Genomic DNA, 19399 nt, shown 5'->3' with positions numbered 1-19399 from the left:
ATGTAATTAGTAGTAAACTCTTCTAGAATTAGCTTCACGCTTCTTCAATATTTTTTTTATAAGTTAGGGATAAGAGGAGATTAATCTTGAAACTAATCATCAGCAATGAAATTATTAACCAGCTTCGAGTTTTAGCATAATCGATTCAGTCTTTAGCTCTAAGATTACTCAAACACTTAAAAATATACAGTGTCAGGTTTAAACGTTACGTAACATTAAAACAGAAATCAAGTAGAGACAAACGTGAAACAGAAAAAACAATCAATAACCGTTCGAGGAGAACGGTTGAGAAACTGAACAAATACCGTAGATAACCAGAAATCAGAGTTTGGTTTGGTTCGGTTTTTTCCGGTATAATCAAATTAGGTTATGGTAACCGCTTCCTCCATGGAAGAATCTTCATTCACACTCACAGGCTTCAACTCTGTTTTGCCGACGCTGTGTCGGTTCTGAGTAGAGACTGACTTCGGATTCTCTTCACCAGAAGAGTTAATGGCATCTCCGCAACTCTTTCTCCTAGAGAGATTGAGTTTGGGGGACTTTGGACGCGTCAAAGGAAACTATGTTGAAACAAAGAACATTTTGATAAGCTTTCTTGTGACACAAGTAACATATGTGAGATAATCTAGATACAATTGATACCTTCTTAAGCTCTGGTTTCACGGGAGGTCCTTGGTAATAGAAGTTAGGCACCGGATTAGCCTTAAACTTGAGGTTTTTTCTTAGCTGTTTAATGGCTGCTTCTTGTTCTTCCTGCACATTAAATGTGTTCCCCATTTAGATGTTCTAAAGATAAGAATCATTTACATTTTCTTGATTTAGTTACTTAATGGGATTTACCTTTTGCCTTTGTTCGAGCTCGTTTCTTTCAGCTTCTAGTGCTTGGTGTTTCTCTTCAAGCTTTTGGTAGTACTAAACCCACAAAAATGACAGTTAAAATCGGTGAACAGAACATAAGTGATTGTTAATTGTCTTTGTTGATTATGAGTACATACCTCCTTGCGTTTTTCAGCGCGCTGAGCACTCCTAAACCGTGGAGCAGTTCCATGAGTTACTGCTCTAGACTTAGCATTCCTCAAGGATGTTGCAGCGCTGGAGTAAAATATCGTCAAGAATCACCAACAAACTAAAATACTATTTATCACAAATAAGCAGATTTATCGGTGTTTTTGTGAAGTAAGTATACTAAAAAAGGATACGAAGAAGCAAGAGAAGATTCATCTTCTTCATCCAAACTGTTCTTGTTATCAGGCTCCAACGGCTTCTTCACATCATTCTGATATATTAGAAAAAAATAGGTTAAAAACTTTTTTCATATCTCAGTCAATTCCAATGTCCCTCTATACACTACTATACAATACCTCAGTGATTACACTAGGAGGAGATTGATGATTCTGGGAGAGAGACGCCTCCTCAGTGCATTCTTTAACCTCGTAATCCTCCTCTGCAGCTATCTTGGGAGCCACGTGAGTCCTTCCATTGGATGCATCTTTGTTCACCGACTCAACAACTTCTCTTCCCATTTCCAACAACTAGTCTATTACTGTATCATAAATCACCAAAAAAAAAATAGACGAGATCATAGATTAAACAACTTGCAAAACATATTATTAGAACCTAATTTAATTAATGTTAAGGTTTCAAACTGTTTTTTTTTTTGTTATTTCAATTTTTCAGCTCTCTGATTGAATTTCCAGCATCCTACCAACCTAATTTGTTCATGGTTATAAAGAAACAAAGGTTTGATATTAATCTGGAATCTGAACATTTCGGATCTAAAAAGAAATGAACAGCATGAATCCAGATGACGATAACATTTAGAAAATATTATTGGTTGATACGAGGAACATATTTTTCATCAAACTCGATACAACGCGACAGGGGAGAACCAAACAAAAAAATATTTTCTTTTTTGAAAAAAAAAAAAAAATTGAAAAACAAAAAACTATGAGATAATGTCCTTACAGATCTTGTCTGAAATGAACAATTATTCTTGACAACAAGTCTTCGTGACTAATCTTTCCGGTCTGTCGTGAGCTTTTTTCAGACAATAAAGAACAAGAACTCTCCCTCGCGCTCTCTCTCTCTCTCTCTCTCTCTATCTCTCAATGAAAAAGAAAGATTGCTTATGTTTCTGGCGGTGACTGTTATTATGGAACTGCGATTCATTTGTTAAGCTGTTGGATATTTATCGGCTCTGTTTTTTACTTGTTTAATTTGTCATTTTTTTCTTTTAACAGCTTTTTCTATTATTAGTCATTTCTTTTTGGCAATTAATTCTTCATCTCGGCGATTAAATATTCGAAAAGAATTTTGTCCAACCAAAAAGTAAACTCGTTGTCCGTTGATAACAGTACAAAAGTCTATTAATTAAATTAAAAAATACTCACGTTTTCTTTTTTAAATCGAGATTAAATATCAAGAATCAATTTTGCATCTTTATTTTCAACGACTAAAACTAAAGTACAAACTCTCTGTTATACACTAGATATTATATGCATGTGTCGACAAGTTTGAATAGAAATATTGTCGTGTAAAATAAAACATCCTCGGATAACACGTGAATCGTTGCACTTTTAAATTCGCGTAGTCAATGCTGACGACGGTTAGTTAACGCCGACACGGGGAAGAACACCCTCCGAACCCAACTTTTCTGATCTCAAATCTATCTCTGGGTCCTCTTTGTCTCAACCTTTTAAATATTTCTAACATTTTCTGGGAACCATTTGTTATGAAATTTTTTACATTTTGTTTTACCTTGAATTGTTGTTGATATGAGAGGTTTTATTCTAACCTGATATGAGAGGTTTTACCTTCATATTTTGAGTTTTAATTTGATGGACTAAAAAAAAAGTTCTCCATGCATAACCTCGTCATTACTTAATACAACACTGTGAAACATATGAGCATAAATTTCTACAATAAGTGAGAGAACCGACCGCTTAGACCATCTCCAATGTATTTTTCTATTTTTACCTCTAAAATAGAGGAACTCTATAATAGAGGTGGGTTTTACTCCAATGTATTTCTCTAAAATAGAGATCTCTACATATAGAGTAAAAAATAGAGTAATGCTATTTCTTCCTCTATAAATAGAGGAAAATATAGAGATCTCTATTATAGAGGAAGAAATAGAGGTGGGTTGGAGCAATTTCACCTCTAAATGCTATTATAGAGGTGAAAATAGCAATGGGTTGGAGATGCTCTTAGGACATCATATTTTAAGCGAAAAATTTAGTTGTATATAGGGCATAAATTTTTTTTTTACATAAATAACAAAAGCATAAAATTTTAAATGAGCTTAAGGCATCAAGAAAAAAATGAGAATGTTGGACCGGTACTGGTATACTGTCCATTATGTAACATTAAGTACGAGCTGATTGAATAGCCGTAGAATTTATTAAAAAAAAAGTGTTTCATTCGATTTATTTTCTATCAAATGTGACAACGTGCGTGCATGGGCCAGTAATTATGTGAAGAAGAAGAAGAGAGCAATATAGAATACTCTGAATCTGGGCTCATTAACAAATTGTCAAATTCCCAAGCCTTAGATTGTTCCTCTAACCAATCAAACCTAATAGCCCTATTATGAAATTACTAATGACATTTAACACTTTTAGACCAAAATTTCGATTTAAGTTCCGTAGCATTTTACAGTTTCAAAGAAGAACTTATCTTTAATGTTCTTAAGTAAGTAGTATTTATTTATACGTTTTTTTTTAAGGAAATTAATACGGAGTCCACAAAGTAGATCGTGAGAAATGCAAATAAGCATATACTTGGAAGCCAGATGATCCGTTTTTCTCTCTTGCTCGGTCAACGTACAACCCGGCGACGAACACGCGTCACTTACAATCACCTCGAACCGCTGTTTATAATGGTTTACACGCCTCTTTAACTCTTTTCTAAATTTCCCAAAAAAAAGAAGAGCGAAAGACTTATAATGGCGATGGAAGTAGCAACTCCGGTTCATGCACCGGCGCCATCTCCGGCGACCAACCTCATTGTCTCAGCAACAACAACCGCCGTGGAAACTCATAAGAAGAACAGGATTCAAGTTTCTAACACTAAGAAACCATTGTTCTTCTACGTTAATCTCGCCAAGGTAAGTGCCAAAAAAAGAACAATCTTTACATTTTATCACAACAAAGGTTTCTTGGTGGTCAAGCAACCGATTTATATATGAATCTAGTGACTGTAAATTGATTAGGATTTCGTTATTTTCGTGTGTATCTAATGCAGAGGTACATTCAACAGCACAACGAGGTCGAGCTTTCTGCACTTGGAATGGGTAGGTTGCTTACAAGTTACAACCATTTTCGATTTTCTTTATTTTTATCTCACTTTGTTTTTCTCCGTGTGTGTTTTAAATACTACGTTTCGTATATATAATGATTAATTGTGTATATGCAGCGATCACAACAGTGGTAACTATCTCAGAAATTTTGAAGAACAATGGACTTGCAACAGAGAAGAGTAAGTATAACGTTGTTTCTTCATTAACTTTATCTCTTCCTTACTTTATTTTATTTTTTTGCTGAAAATTTCATTTGTGTGAAACAAACAAACAGAAGTTCTGACATCAACAGTGGGAATGAAGGACGAGAACAAAGGGAGAGTAGTTCAGAAGGCCAAGGCCAGTCATTTATTTCTCTCTTAAAATAGCTTTAGCTAAAATCTTATTATTAAAGTATTTTCGATTTTATTATATTGCATTTGTGACATGTACAGATTGAGATTTTTTTCTTAAACTGATGTACAGATTGAGATTGTATTGGGGAAATCAGACAAATTCGATTCTCTAATGACTCCGGTGACCAAAGATACGGTGAAGGAGGAGAAGGCGGTGAACACAGAGGAGGAACCAATAGAAACTGAAGTTAAACCTGAAGGCAAGAAGGAGTGACCATGTAAACAAATTTCTACAGGTTTCGAGGATTAATATAAGTTTCTCTGCATAACGAGCAAACTCTTTTTGCTTCATTACCAACTCAAAAAACATATCAAAAAAGTTGTGGTCTTGTGGAAAGATAATCAAATGTTGTGTCTATAGAATCACAAACTTAATAAGAAGTCCTTCTCTTATTCAATATCACAAAAGCTCAAATCACAAATCACAATTCAATAATCAATGTTATGCAACACAATATGCATCTCCATATATATAGCTTCGATATTTCCTATTCTCAATAGTATTAACATAAATCATATTTCCTATTTCTAAACATAAGTCCAAAGGAGAATAGGAAACTTGTAACTCAAGCTTATCCAACATACTCCCCCTTAAGCTTGAAATCATCTTCATTCACAGCTTTAACTCCAATTAGATCACGCATTTCTCTGAATTTTATTCTTCCAAGTGACTTGGTGAGAATGTCTGCTTTCTGTTCGCTGCCAGGGATATGATCGACTTCAATCTGCTCGTTCTCGACACATTCTCGTATGAAATGAAATCTTCTGTGTATATGCTTACTCCGGCCATGAAATACAGGATTCTTGGACAGTGCAATCGCAGATTTGTTATCGACTTTAATGACCACACGCTTGCTCTCTTTGCCGACTGCCTCACTTAGAAGTTCCTGCAACCAGATTGCTTGTTTTGCAGCTTCAGTTGCCGCCATGAACTCAGCTTCACAAGACGAGAGAGCCACTATTTCCTGCTTGGTAGAGCACCATGTGATAGGACTATCACCAAGATAAAATATGTGACCCATTGTACTTCTACCATCATCTGTATCAACATTATGAGAGCTGTCACTATAACCCATTATTTCAACACCTCTGTTACGCAAGTAACAGAGTCCATACGAGCAGGTTCCGCGAAGATATCTAAGAACTTGTTTCAGAGCTGCACCATGGGAACTTTTAGGAGCCTGCATATACCGGCTAAGAACTCCAACACTAAAGGACAGGTCTGGTCGTGTGTGGAGTAAATAGCGGAGACAACCAATGGCTCGACGATACTCCCTCTCATCGATGTTCTCTTCATTAGGTGACTTGGAGAAGTTTGCGTTTAACTCCATTGGAACATGACACGGATTACAGGAGCCCATCTTGGCTTCTTCAAGTATTCGTTGAGCATACTTATCTTGTTTAAGAATGATACCTTCCTTGAGTTGCAACACTTCTATCCCCAAGTAATAAGTTAATTTTCCAAGATCGCTCATCTCGAATTTACTTGCCATCTCTTGTTTAAACTCTAGTATAGCCTTTAACGAAGATCCGGTAACTAGAAGGTCATCTACATAGACCACAACAATAAGCAGCTCGTTCTTGTCTTCTTTGCGGTATAACGACGGTTCTTTTGAGCATCTCCTGAAGTTTAAACCTCGTAGTATTTGATTTAGCTTTATATTCCAGGCCCTGGGCGCTTGTCGCAGACCATAGAGAGCCCTTTTCAGCTTGTACACTTTGTGTTCTTCTCCAGTAACAATAAAACCTTCTGGTTGATTGACAAATACTTCTTCCTTCAGCTCTCCATGAAGAAACGCAGTTTTAACATCAAGATGGTGTATCTCCCATCCATGCGATCCTGCCAAGGCGATGATCAGTCTGATTGTTTCAATCCGAGCCACCGGAGCAAACACCTCGTCAAAATCAACACCGTGACGCTGAACGTATCCTTTAGCTACTAACCGGGCCTTATACTTATTGATGGTTCCATCAGCATTGCGCTTAATCTTAAATACCCACTTCAAACCAATTGGTTTCACACCTGTGGGTAGCTCCACAAGATCCCATGTGTCATTCTTCTCTATTGAAAAGAGTTCATCCTTACAAGCATCAATCCAAACTTTCAATTCTTTAGCTTCACTAAAGCTCCACGGCTCATCGTTTATAATCATTAACAGGTGCTCACTTTCCACTTCCGAGAGCAAAACGTAATCATCAAGGTAAGAAGGTTTAGTAGTTACCCTCGTTGATCGTCTAGGCTGTGGCTGTGAGTCTTCTTCATCGCTATCATCATCATCGTTCTCATCATCTTCAATGACATCTTCATTATCTCCTACGGCATTTGAGGCTTCACTTTCTGGTAGTATCCGATTCGAGCTCCTTAGGTCTACCGTAAAGCCGTCAGTTGCAGCCACGTTTCCTTGTTTTGACCAGCACCATTCCTTTTCTTCATCAAACACGACGTCTCGGCTCACCACAATGCGTTTAGTTAAGGGATCAAGTAGACGGTAGGACTTTGATCCTGGCTCTGTCCCCAAGTGGACTAGAGTTCTAGATCTGTCATCCAACTTCTTTCTCCCAGCAGCTTCTGTTCTTGCGTAACAGACGCATCCGAATACTTTTAAGTGAGAGAGATTTGGTTTTCGACTTCTCAAAGCCTCATAAGGTGTCATCCCGTCCAAAGATCTCGTCGCAACCCTGTTGATCAGGTAGGTGGCATGTCTTAGTGCTTCTCCCCAGAGATGATTTGGCATGTTCATATGTTTAAGAATACTCCGTGTCATCTCTAACAGCGTCCGATTACGACGTTCTACTACCCCGTTTTGTTGCGGGGTATAGGGTGCTGTTAGGTGACGATTGATGCCATGTTTGTCGCAATAAGATTGAAACTCAAGAGAGACGAACTCGCCTCCTCTATCTGTCCGTAGGGTCTTTATCACAGCTCTTGTTTCTTTCTCCACAAGTATTTTAAACCGTTGGAATTTTTCAAAAGCCTCGTTCTTCTCTTTCAACAGCACTGTCCACATGTATCGCGAGTGGTCGTCAATGAGAACAAAAACATATCTCTTGTGGGCTGGTGTTGGCGGTGTGATAGGTCCACAGAGGTCTGCGTGGATTAGTTCGAGTATCTCAGGAGCTCTATATGAAGTTGCTTGTGGAAAAGGCTTCCTGGTTTGTTTGCCTCTTAAACACGAAACACATGTCTCATTGGTTTGAACCTCACTCTTCACGCCATAAACAAGCTCCTTGTTAATCATCATTCTCATTGTCTCCTTGCTGATGTGGCCCAATCGCGCGTGCCAGAGTGAAGAGTCCTCTCTACCTGCTATTTGCAAGCAATGAACGTAATCTACAAGTAACGTGACTTTGTATAGACGATTCTTTGCCCTTGTAGATTTGATCAATAGTTGTCCCTGCTTATCAAGTAGCTTTAGTGTATCATCTTTCATGTTTACTTCACAACCCGCCTCAGTAGCTTGTCCTAAACTAAGGATATTGCTTTGTAGTGCAGGTATGTAGTAAACATTGTTTAAGACTCTTTTCAATCCTCCATTGATCAGGAAGCGTACTGACCCTTTTCCCATTATATCAATACGAGAGTTGTCTCCAAAACGTACTTTCCCGGTGATGGTTTCATCAAGTTCATGGAAGAACATACGATTTCCACTCATGTGGTTGCTAGCGCCGTTGTCTAAGTACCATACATCTCTAGTATCTGAATCAGTCTCGAAAGCACTAGGGTTTACCTTATTCTCGTTTAAATACACAACCTCGTTCATCATTAGAGCGTCGGCTTCTTGAGTATCTTCATCCTTCTTTTCAACCGCCTCTTGAAGTTTCAACTCTTTATCGGGACAGTCGTTTGCGTAATGTCCAAGCTTATCACATTTAAAGCATGTAATGTGTGAGGCATCCCCTGTAATTCGTCCTTGTTTGTAAGCCTCTCTTTGCTGTTGAAAAGAGCTATAGCGGCCGCGACCTCTACCTCTCAAACTTGTTCTTCCGCCGCGACCTCGTCCTCGGTTTCCATAGCTGTTTCCATAGCCTTCGTGACTTGATTCAGAACTTGCATACATCAATTTGCCTGAATCATCATGTGTATCTTCCTCTTCCTCAGCAATTCTTTCTTCGTAGGCTTTTAGCCTACCAACGATATCGACAAAACTTGTTGTTCTAAGATCAAGAACCTGCTCGAGTGATGCGACCATGTGAATGTATTTTTTCCTCGGCAAACTCTTTAAAAACTTCTTAACAAGTTTTGACTCTTCTATTGTCTCTCCTAAGGAGGCAGATTTTGAAGAGATTTCTGAAAGCTTGCCGACGAAGGTATCAATCGTATCACTATCCTTCATCTTAATTCTATCAAACTCTGCCATTAGAGTTTGTAGTCTAGCTTCTTTAACTCGTTCAGCTCCAACGTGTCTTGCTTTGATTGCATCCCACACTCCTTTTGCTGTATCAATATCACCAACTTGCAGGATCAAAGCTTCCGGTATGGATTGGAACAGAAACGCAATTGCCATATTATTTTTCTTCATATCTTCGGTTCCAGGGTCTATTGATTCCCATACTTCACTAACCTTAAGGGCTATCTTCATTCTCATGGCCCAGACAGTGTAGTTTGAGGTAGTCAGCATAGGAAACTTTACGGAGGCACGTCCGGCATCTTTGTGTAACACAATCTCTCCTTTGTCGTCGCTCATGGTTTGTATGTAATCGTCAAGGTTCTTTGTTTGGCTCTGATACCAAATATAGAATCACAAACTTAATAAGAAGTCCTTCTCTTATTCAATATCACAAAAGCTCAAATCACAAATCACAATTCAATAATCAATGTTATGCAACACAATATGCATCTCCATATATATAGCTTCGATATTTCCTATTCTCAATAGTATTAACATAAATCATATTTCCTATTTCTAAACATAAGTCCAAAGGAGAATAGGAAACTTGTAACTCAAGCTTATCCAACAGTGTCGATGATTATTTTACTCTTCCTCCTTGCTGAACAATATAACAATGCTTTAAAAAGAAAACAATGTTTTCTTGAGTTTATATCATATCTACCTAGGTTTGCAAAAAGAAAATTTTCACGAGATATCTAAGTAGGCCTTGAAGGCCTATCTCTCATATAAGGGCCCATTTTAGTAGGCCTCTGAGATAAATATTACTGTTGAGGACTTGGGTTGCGATACAGTGAAATATTCAAATATAGTTCATGCACCGTTGCAAACTTGCATACTTTTTCGATCAACATGATGGTGTTATTGTTGTAGCTCCTAAGTTGGAGAAGGTTTCGCTCAAGGTGCAAAACGCATGAGTTTTCTTCAAAGTATATGAAATTTAACGATTTTAACACGGATGGTTACACAATTATAAACCACTTATGACTTAATTACAACCATGAAACCAATTAATCAAATTTATGATCATTTAGCTCTTCGTTTAGGAGTCCACGTCTTAAAATATATAGAGTGCGTTTAAATTTATGAATTCAAGTCTCGATGTTGGAAAGATGTCTTTGACTGTCCTTGACTTCCAAGGACATTTTTAACCGGAGCTTCTATCTCTAGTGGTAAAGGGCTTACAGCTGTGAGTACCGCCACCTGAGTTCGAATCCCGGCCACTGGGGAATTAACATTTCGGCATCGTCAATGACAGAGGACCGACACGTGGCAACACGTGACTAGTCTGGAGCACTTCTGTGGGGCCAGGATACCTCTGTATAATTCAAAGAAAAAAAGACCAAGAGGTGGAAAAACGGCACGAAGTTTGGAGGCGAAACAGATGGATAGAGCGATGTGTCATTTAACGTCCTTGAATTTCATAAAAATGGAAATGAAGATGTGACGTTTCATTGGAAGAGGGAAAAAGCTTCACCTAAACCAAACATGGCATGTGAGTTTAATGTCTTTTCTCTTTTTTTTTTTTATCTTTCTTTTTCACCGAACTTAGTCACATGCTCCCTCTATCATAACCTCTAATTTCTTATAGAACATAAGAGTTTTCTAATTATTCTTGTGAATAGGTAGGTATGGTTATCAAAAAACGATGAAAGATCTTTAGTTTATTTTCTACTTATATTTGTGATTATGTTTCAAAGGATAGAAACTGTATCTGTAGAGCTTTTTGGTTTGCTATTTAGTTAGTTACTATATTTGTAAAAATAAGATGGATTTTTAGCTTTTTAGGATAAAAGTTACAAAACTGATTGAATGATTGACGAAATTTTGACTTTTAAAGCCTAATAGTTAAAATATTTATCACTACTATTAGGCACATGTTCTATTTATTTACTGAAATAAAAGATAGCGTCGAATGGTTGAGTTTTATTTTTCGAATGGTTGAGTTTTTTTTTTCGAATGGTTGAGTATTTGAAGAAATATAGACAAATTGAAACTCAATGAAGGGATGGGAGAAAAATCTATAGAGGTGTGAAGAGGAGAGGATTGGGTTGAAAAGTAGGGTCTGTTTCCTTGTGGAGATCATAATTATTTGGATGCCACTCTGCTAATCATTAATGCCTTCATACCCACCCACATGTTCCCTCTACATGTAATTCCAGTCAATTTTGTTGGACAAAACCCAAACACAAAGCAATATCAATGGTAAGCTAACCACTATTCTCAAATCATTGTTTCTTAAGTCGTTCACTTCTCTTTTTGGATCTCTTTTTTATGATTGCCATTACCAATTGCTTGTCCTTGACCCTTTACATCATGTCTATGCCAGTTTGGTTCAAGTCATATATTTGTTTGCTTTCAATTTATCGACATAAGTTTGTAAAAGCTACAAGCACGACCAAAATAACATAAATTTTGTCGACGGTGACAATACTGAAAAGTTGAAAGTCCAGAGTAACCTGCTGGAGGTCAATGTTACTAGTATTTCTTTTCTTTTTTGTCAACCTGTTACTAGTATTTCACATTGCGCTTTTAATTAATCCAAATCAAAAGATATTGCAAACAAGATTTCGATGTTGGGACTAGTGCCATTGGATAACTTTCGTTTATATATGTAGTAGTAGTAGTAGTAGTATTTTGTTATATTTTTGAGGAATCTTATTCTACAACATTAACTTTTAAAGAGGAGTCTTGTCGCTAAAAACAAAGAAAAAGAAGAGTCTTGTCAACCACCTTATTGCAAATTTTGAGGGTTGGATTGGACATGGCTTTCAGAGATCATGTGAGCTTTTGGGACCCAATTTCTTAATTATTGATTCTCCATTTCTCACATATATAAATGTTTTTGTAATTAAATTATTGACAAATAGCACCACAATCCTTTGTGTCATAAGAATTCCAATATCATAACAGATTTTTTTCTTGTTACGAACGGTTATGGTCAAACTATAAGAGAACAGTCTTTCGTATTAATAAATCTTGTGACAACAAAAGTGTTGTGAACAAATGCAAATCAAAACTTGAAAAGAAAAACAAAAAGTAAAAATGATTAAGGCAGATATTTGTTTAAAATTTGTGATTATATGAATAAATAACTTTACAATCCGTTAGATCCATGTTTACAGCAGTTTAAAAACTTGATTTTTTCTTTTTTTTTTGAGAATACATACTTTACTGGTGTACTAAGATTAGATACTTTTAGATGTGTCAAGAAAGATAAAAGTTAGAATTATATGTTGGTCAAGTTAGTCCATTTATATTCGGTATAACGCCATCCTTGGCTATTGCCGCTGCATCACATTAACTGGAAACTAATGATCAAACCCGTATGTTGTGGCCAACCAAATCTTGTAGAATGGGTCAAATAACTAAAAATGGACTAATTTCATACTCGAAAGTACCGTATTCACCACTATGGGCAACAACTTTCGGGAGCTCTAAAACAAGTAGCTGAAGCTTCAAAAGCTTCTTTTGTATCCAATTATGAGTAAAGAATGCAGGACTAGACCAAATAATAGCCACAAAGGTTTCCATTTGTTATATTTCATTTACATATTATATTACCTTCTTACATATATCAACGTTAAATTATAAATCCTTAGACTATATGGTTTCATCTTTAGTGTTCAGCTACTTTATAAAAGCTGTTTCAACAAAAAGAAAATAACTTTACAATGAGCTATCGTTTACATATTCGTCCAAAGCTGGCCGTACGGACAGGCCAACGAGAAGCCACTAATGTATATGGATTAATGGTGTTTCATTTCATGCATCAGATACATATCTAAAGTTAGATTCGCATATCTCATTACATACAATTTATTTCCTATGTTTTTCTTTCCCCACGAATTTTATTATGTCGTCCTACTTTCTGAATTCTCTTTATTGTTATTCCTTTCTTTTCTAAACATTTAAAAAAAATTGTAAAGCATATAATAATATATTTTCCTTCGAGAATAACTTACCTATATATATGTGTGTCTCAGTTTGTAGGGTTTGCAGATCTGCAAGACGAATGTATATTGTTAGTTGCATTTATATTAATCAAATTGAGATTACTGGTATAAGACTAGAAATTGCCAACAATTAAGCATATACAGAGAATGATAAATTTGGTTGAATTTTTTTTTTGTGAATAAAAAATCGTTTTATCTTGTGTAAAAAAGAAACAAATAAATTGTTGGTAGGTGGAAACCAAAAGTTTTTGTTCAGTAACATTATTTGAAATACTAGTATTCTTTTTTTTTTCTTTTGAACAAATGCTCGTATTCAATATAGAGCACGTTTGCATATATTTCATGTCAGATGTAGAATCTAACAATTGGTAAAGACATATCTGAATACTATAAAACTTAGATTTATGGAAGAAAAAGTGAAGTTGTTCTTGTTTTTATCAGAAACTGAATCCCAGTAGTATAGTACTGTCACTTGCCATTAAGCATTTCTCATTAGTTATTTATAAACCGACAATTAACAAAACTTGCCAAATTTTAGGCGAGAAAAGACATAAAATATACGTGGACATCACATGTTTGACACATAGGCGTTATGTTGTTATGGTCGTTTGCATGTAAAATGTGTCTCTCTTTTTTTGTGTGTAAAAATTCTCGTTTATTTTGCGTGCACACTTCAACCTACTCCATTCGTTTCAAAAATATTTTACTTTAAAAAAAATTGTTTAAAAAAAATACATACTTTATATTTTCAAAACAGTTTTTGTCAAATTATAATGAAAATTATGAAATTCAAAAACATTAATTACATTTTAATTTTTTTTATTGATTTAAAAATATAAAAATATAAAATTACAAAAAATTATGCATTTATAATTAAATTTTAATATATTCTATTAAAAAATGTGAAAATTTTCTAAAACATGTATTATTTTGAAACTGAGGGAATATATTTTAAGGGTTTTGTTTGCTTTCGACTAAAAGTTTTGTTCAATTATCATCCATCCTCTTACTATATGTCAAAAGAAATTTATTTTGGTTTAGCAAAATGTATGACATGACACATTTTTGGTATTACCACGTTAACTATACGCTTTGAAAGTGTTGAAAACAAGAAAATCAGTTTCAGTTATTTCTTGCTCTCTTTCAGAAACAATAAAGAAAGAACACATCAAAATATTCTCGATAAAAAACAACACATCAAATTCAAATTCATTATGGCTCCGAATGGCAACTGTGGTTTGAGCGGTGCGGAATAAGCGGTTTAACTGCAGTACGGTTTTAACAGTTATAAAAACATATGAATATATAATATATTTAAAGATTTTTGTTACTGCGGAGCGGAACGGTTCGTAACATTCGAAGCCTATATGGCTTAGCGTATCATAGGGAAAAGGATCATAATCAAACGAGTGAAAGACGATAAAGTATATAGATGAAAAGCGCGTGGGGAAGATTGCAAACTAATAAGTCGAATCTCAATATGACGTCGGGTATCTAACCACGAAAATATCTCAGCTCAAAGTTTCATTGAAGGTACATCAACCTCAGATTAATTTACAAAAGCATATAAGCTCATAGTTTTAATTTATAGCAAGACAAACATTTTTTTCTTTGGTGTGATGTGAAAAATTAACGATGTTTTAATATCGTTCTTGTTTTTTTTCTTTCTATAAATCAAAACTATGAGCTTCTTATATGCTTTAGTTATTAATGTTCTCAGGCATAATTAATCGGGAAAACAAAACAATTCAATAATCCTTGCAGATTAATTTAATCTTCAGTCATAATACAATAGTTTTTGGGTTCTAATATTTAAACAAACATACATTAAAAGTAGAGCCTCCGTGGTTCATATATGCAGAAGGAATATCTCGGATCCATTTTTGGTACCAGCGAATAAGGTGTTAATTTATATTTAATCACATCTACTAGAGAGCCTAACGTGGAAATAACATAACCACGCAAAGGTAACTTGTTAAATCTTTTTAATTTAGTTTACCGACCATCGAAACGTACTTCAAGAATTCGAACAAAAGATAATGCGAGGAACTCTTATAGGCATCAAATAACTCCAAACTATATACTAAATTCTATCACCAAACCATTTCAAAAACTTTAGAGATCCTTTAGTCAAACATCATCAATATATCTAACATTCAAACCAATGGGCTAGTGATCGTACCGGCAGTGTTTTGTTCAAGGAGGCGTGGGCACTCGGTTTGGTTGTTTGTTTTCGAATTCTAGAAAATAGGTCTATATAAAATCAGATGACATTTTAGTGTGATTTTAAATGTAGTAATATAACAAGTAGTAATTTTTTCTTTGCATTCTTTAAAGCAATGACTAGAAATTTACGATTAGCTAAGAAATTGTGACTTGAATCCACACATATACTTAGAATTATATAGTTAGCTATTTTTGGAAAAGAAATAAATATAGTTAGCTCTCTAGTCGAAATACTGAAGATATTTTGGCTAAAATGGAGAAAACCTAAGCGAAATAAATCGAATGATATATACAGTTAATGGTCTTGTCTGGAAAAGTTCTTCAAAATAAAGAAGCTTACTGTAGTTAAGGTTGAAACTTCAAAGCAATAAAAAAATGCAAACTTCAAAGCTCACGTCTCTATAATAAGCATGACTCGTCACGTGACTTCCTCTCCTTCGCAGGGACAGAGATAGGATGAGACAGAAAGAAACCAACAAAACCATACCCCAAAACCCAAGAAAAAGAGAAACAAGACTCTCTCTCACCCCTCCCTATTAACACCTCTCTCTCTCTCTCTCTCTCTCTCTCTCTATTTAAGAGACTTCACTGTCTCTCTGAGTCTTTTAACGCAAAACAACTTTTGTGGGGGAGAGAAAGCGAGATAACACACACACACACACAGAGATATACATCTTCAATAGTTAAGAGTTTTCTATATACAGAAGAAGTGGGTGTGAGAAAGAGAAGACAGATACAAAAAGTTTAACATCTTCCCCTCTCTCTCTCTCTCTTTCTCTGGTGGCTTCTCTTTTTCCTTTGGGTTTAGTGGTGGGGGTTCTCTCTATAAAACATTTTTGCAACTATAAATAAATAAAAATAATAATAATCAGGTTTTATATAAAATAGCAAAAGAGATGCAACAGCACCTGATGCAGATGCAGCCCATGATGGCTGGTTACTACCCCAGCAATGTCACCTCTGATCATATCCAGCAGGTTTTCTTCTTCTTCTTCTTCTTCCCCTTCTACTTCTTCTGCAACTTATATTATATCATCTCTTTGTTTATTATTTATGCTTTTTGAATTTAATAAATAACCTAAGTGATGAAAACTCACTTGGAAGATCCAGATACACCGTTTTTTATCTTCTAACACAACATACTTAAATGATAGATTATCTAATGGGTGTAACTAAACTGAAACTTCTAAGATTTTGTTTTTTTGGGTTCTTGTTGTTCTTGTTTTCATGTTTTTTCATAGATAAATTAGTTTCATTTTTGTGTAGTAGTAGTGTTTGCTTGGTAGGTGTTTCTATCTTCTTTCACCTTGTTGTCACTAGATGATTGATTCAAGTTTTTTTTCCTTGTCCATTAAGGTCTGTATATCATTTTACATATCTCTTTATCTTTTTAATAGGCTGATTTAAATAAAAATAATTTGTCTAAAACCGGAACAAAATAGCTATTAAGACGAGAACTTTGGTTGACCAGAACTTGAAAAAATTGAGGCCTATACATGTAACATGTCCAACGGTTGAAGAGCTTCTCTCTATGAAAAAACAAGTTTAGGGTCCAGCTGTGTTAAGTTCTTGAAACATGTAATGAAAATATTGAGGCAGCTACATGTCCAACGGTTGAAGAGATTCTCTCTATGAAAAAAAACAAGTTTAGGGTCCAGCTGTTTTAAGTTCTTGAAACATGTAATGAAAAAAATAATGTGTTCGAAACAGACAAATCTTGGGAACTGAAGATTGTTCACATTTCAAGCTTGTCTTGGTTTTCGGGTTCTGGAAGTTTCATTGATGGCAAAAACCACAAAGCCATTTATGTGAATGTGGTGGTCCTGTTTAGATTGTTATCATTAGATTTAGATCTAATATGTATAAGCTCAGTCCAAGTGTTCCTTCTTTTCCTTACATGACCAGATATATAACTTTTGTGGTCCTTAAGCTCCACTTTTATGTGGTCCTTCTCAAAATCTTTTAGAAAGAAAATCTTTCATACAACTTTTGCTATGTTTCAACGTTTTTTGTCTTTTGATAAGTCTGGAATCTCAAGTACTGGGGTCTCCTTGAGTTTCTTATGTCTTTATTCCAACAAAAGAAAATATCAAATCTTTGTTTATAGATTCTGTTCGTACCGTACCATTACTGATTAATGAAGGTTATGATGTTCTTAATCTGTAGTACTTGGATGAGAACAAGTCTTTGATTCTGAAGATAGTTGAGTCTCAAAACTCAGGAAAGCTCAGCGAGTGTGCCGAGTAAGATAAAACATATCTCCTTGATTTTCACTTGTGTGTAGGATATGATCATAAGGTTAAATATTTTGTTACAGGAATCAGGCAAGGCTTCAACGCAACCTCATGTACTTGGCTGCAATAGCAGATTCTCAGCCTCAACCTCCAAGCGTGCATAGCCAGGTAAACAGTTAAATCACAAGAGTACTCAAATTTTCTGCATAATACTGAAAAAAATCATTGGTAATATTGGCAGTATGGATCTGCTGGTGGTGGGTTGATTCAAGGAGAAGGAGCGTCACACTATTTGCAGCAGCAACAGGCGACTCAACAGCAGCAGATGACTCAGCAGTCTCTTATGGCAGCTCGTTCTTCAATGATGTATCAGCAGCAGCAACAGCCTTATGCAACGCTTCAGCACCAGCAGTTGCACCATAGCCAGCTTGGGATGAGCTCTAGCAGCGGAGGAGGAAGCAGTGGTCTCCATATCCTTCAGGGAGAGGCTGGTGGGTTTCATGAATTTGGCCGTGGGAAGCCGGAGATGGGTAGTGGTGAAGGCAGGGGTGGAAGCTCAGGGGATGGTGGAGAAACACTCTACTTGAAGTCATCAGATGATGGGAACTGAATGAGTGTTGCACAAGTAAGGTCCAGTGAAGAAGCAGCAGCAGAAGTAGTAGTAGTAAGAGTTTGAAGTTTGTTTGTTTTGGTTTAGCTGCTTGTTGAAGAAGCAAAGAACTCGTATTTACGTTTTAGTGTTTTTATTTTATTTTTGTGTTTGTTCCCTAAAAATATGAACTCTTACGTGGTGTAGTGTACCATGCATATCTGCTCGCTACAAGTTATGTCGCAATCTTAGTATGTTATTTCTTAGAACAATGATTTCTAGAGATCATTATTTGTGAAATGTGACGTAGTTTGAATTTGAAATTGGTTTGGTTTAGTAGGTTGACCAATTATTTACACGTAACAACATACTTCGAAGTTGAAATTATAGAAATTTGTTACAAAAAAAAAAAAAAAAAAAAAATATAGAAATCTAAACTCGCAATGATTGAGAGATAGTAACGAAGATGAACCATAGCTTGTATAAGCGATGATGTCTCTTATGACCTGGCTCAAAAGCATCTCAATTTTTTTGCTCGATTTAGTTTTTTTAAATGCAGTAACTCTATATTAGTGTTGATTTTCACTCTAAGTTCTACTACATTTTTGATTAAAAATAGAGTAATAAGTAAAAAATAAAATCATTACTCTATAAATAGAATAACAGTAGTAAATGAGTAAAAATGTAGTAGAATTAAAAATGCTCTAAAATCTAAGTAGAGGATATGGTATTCATCAAATCCTTATCACTTTCTCCTTGCTCATAACCTTCTTCACAATTTCTAACGCTTTAGGAATCACTTCCAAGAAACAAAAACCATTGTTGATCTTAGGTCTTTGCTCAGAGTGTTTGCTTTTCTTTGCTTTGGTATTTTATATTTTTTCTTTAATTTGTTTTTAACTTCTGTGAAAATTCCTTTTAAAACAAAAAACTTCTGTCAAAAATGGAAAATGGTAATAAAGTCTTACCATGGTTACCAAAAAAAAAATTGCCATCAATCATACATAAACATCTGAACTGAATCTGAATCAGAATCATCACATCGGTCCTTAACAAGTAGTTTCCGGAAGCGTATACATCATCACCATTATTCACTGGTGAAGATTCGGCAGCTTGGTCTGCATGTGCATCAACTGTCACATTACAATTAATTTTAACAAGAGGATTAAGAATGTCGTAACACGTAATACAGTTTGAGCATCTTCTCTAGTTTCACGAAATTCATTTGAAACAACTTTCGTTTGAGGCAGCTACAAGAGTTCATTCCTTTTACAACTTTGGTCAAGAGAATATAATAACTACAACATTAGTTAG

General features: G+C 35.4%; 3 protein-coding genes across 4 annotated transcripts; 2 read left to right on the top strand and 1 right to left on the bottom strand.

Moving 5' to 3' along the window:
* Positions 1-129: 129 nt before the first annotated feature.
* Positions 130-2164, bottom strand: LOC106352202 (protein WAVE-DAMPENED 2). Of its 2 annotated transcripts, none has more exons than XM_013791874.3 (7): positions 1966-2164; positions 1362-1537; positions 1200-1276; positions 996-1092; positions 841-912; positions 643-753; positions 130-560 (listed from the first exon to the last, which is right to left on the bottom strand). In XM_013791874.3, the coding sequence occupies exons 2-7, from the start codon at positions 1521-1523 to the stop codon at positions 363-365; spliced, it is 717 nt and encodes a 238-aa protein (XP_013647328.2). In that variant the 5' UTR covers positions 1524-1537; positions 1966-2164; the 3' UTR covers positions 130-362. The 2 variants fall into 2 exon arrangements, with proteins under 2 accessions (XP_013647328.2, XP_013647327.2); XM_013791873.3 differs by having other exon boundaries at positions 1362-1543; positions 1966-2163.
* A 1719-nt stretch (positions 2165-3883) lies between these two features.
* Positions 3884-9792, top strand: LOC106447926 (uncharacterized protein At2g34160-like). The gene is made up of 6 exons (XM_048735220.1): positions 3884-4105; positions 4243-4291; positions 4414-4476; positions 4572-4636; positions 4763-5048; positions 9656-9792. Exons 1-5 carry the CDS (start codon positions 3944-3946, stop codon positions 4904-4906), a joined length of 483 nt encoding a protein of 160 aa, XP_048591177.1. The 5' UTR covers positions 3884-3943; the 3' UTR covers positions 4907-5048; positions 9656-9792.
* Positions 9793-15865: 6073 nt separating this feature from the next.
* On the top strand, positions 15866-18421 carry LOC106348779 (GRF1-interacting factor 1). Its single transcript, XM_013788587.3, has 5 exons — positions 15866-16072; positions 16151-16239; positions 17429-17505; positions 17580-17664; positions 17738-18421. The coding sequence occupies exons 2-5, from the start codon at positions 16159-16161 to the stop codon at positions 18104-18106; spliced, it is 612 nt and encodes a 203-aa protein (XP_013644041.1). The 5' UTR covers positions 15866-16072; positions 16151-16158; the 3' UTR covers positions 18107-18421.
* Positions 18422-19399: the final 978 nt, after the last annotated feature.

This window comes from Brassica napus, chromosome A6 (genome assembly GCF_020379485.1).
Source record: "Brassica napus cultivar Da-Ae chromosome A6, Da-Ae, whole genome shotgun sequence".
NCBI lineage: Eukaryota > Viridiplantae > Streptophyta > Magnoliopsida > Brassicales > Brassicaceae > Brassica > Brassica napus.
This window is presented reverse-complemented; position numbering and strand designations above follow the sequence as displayed.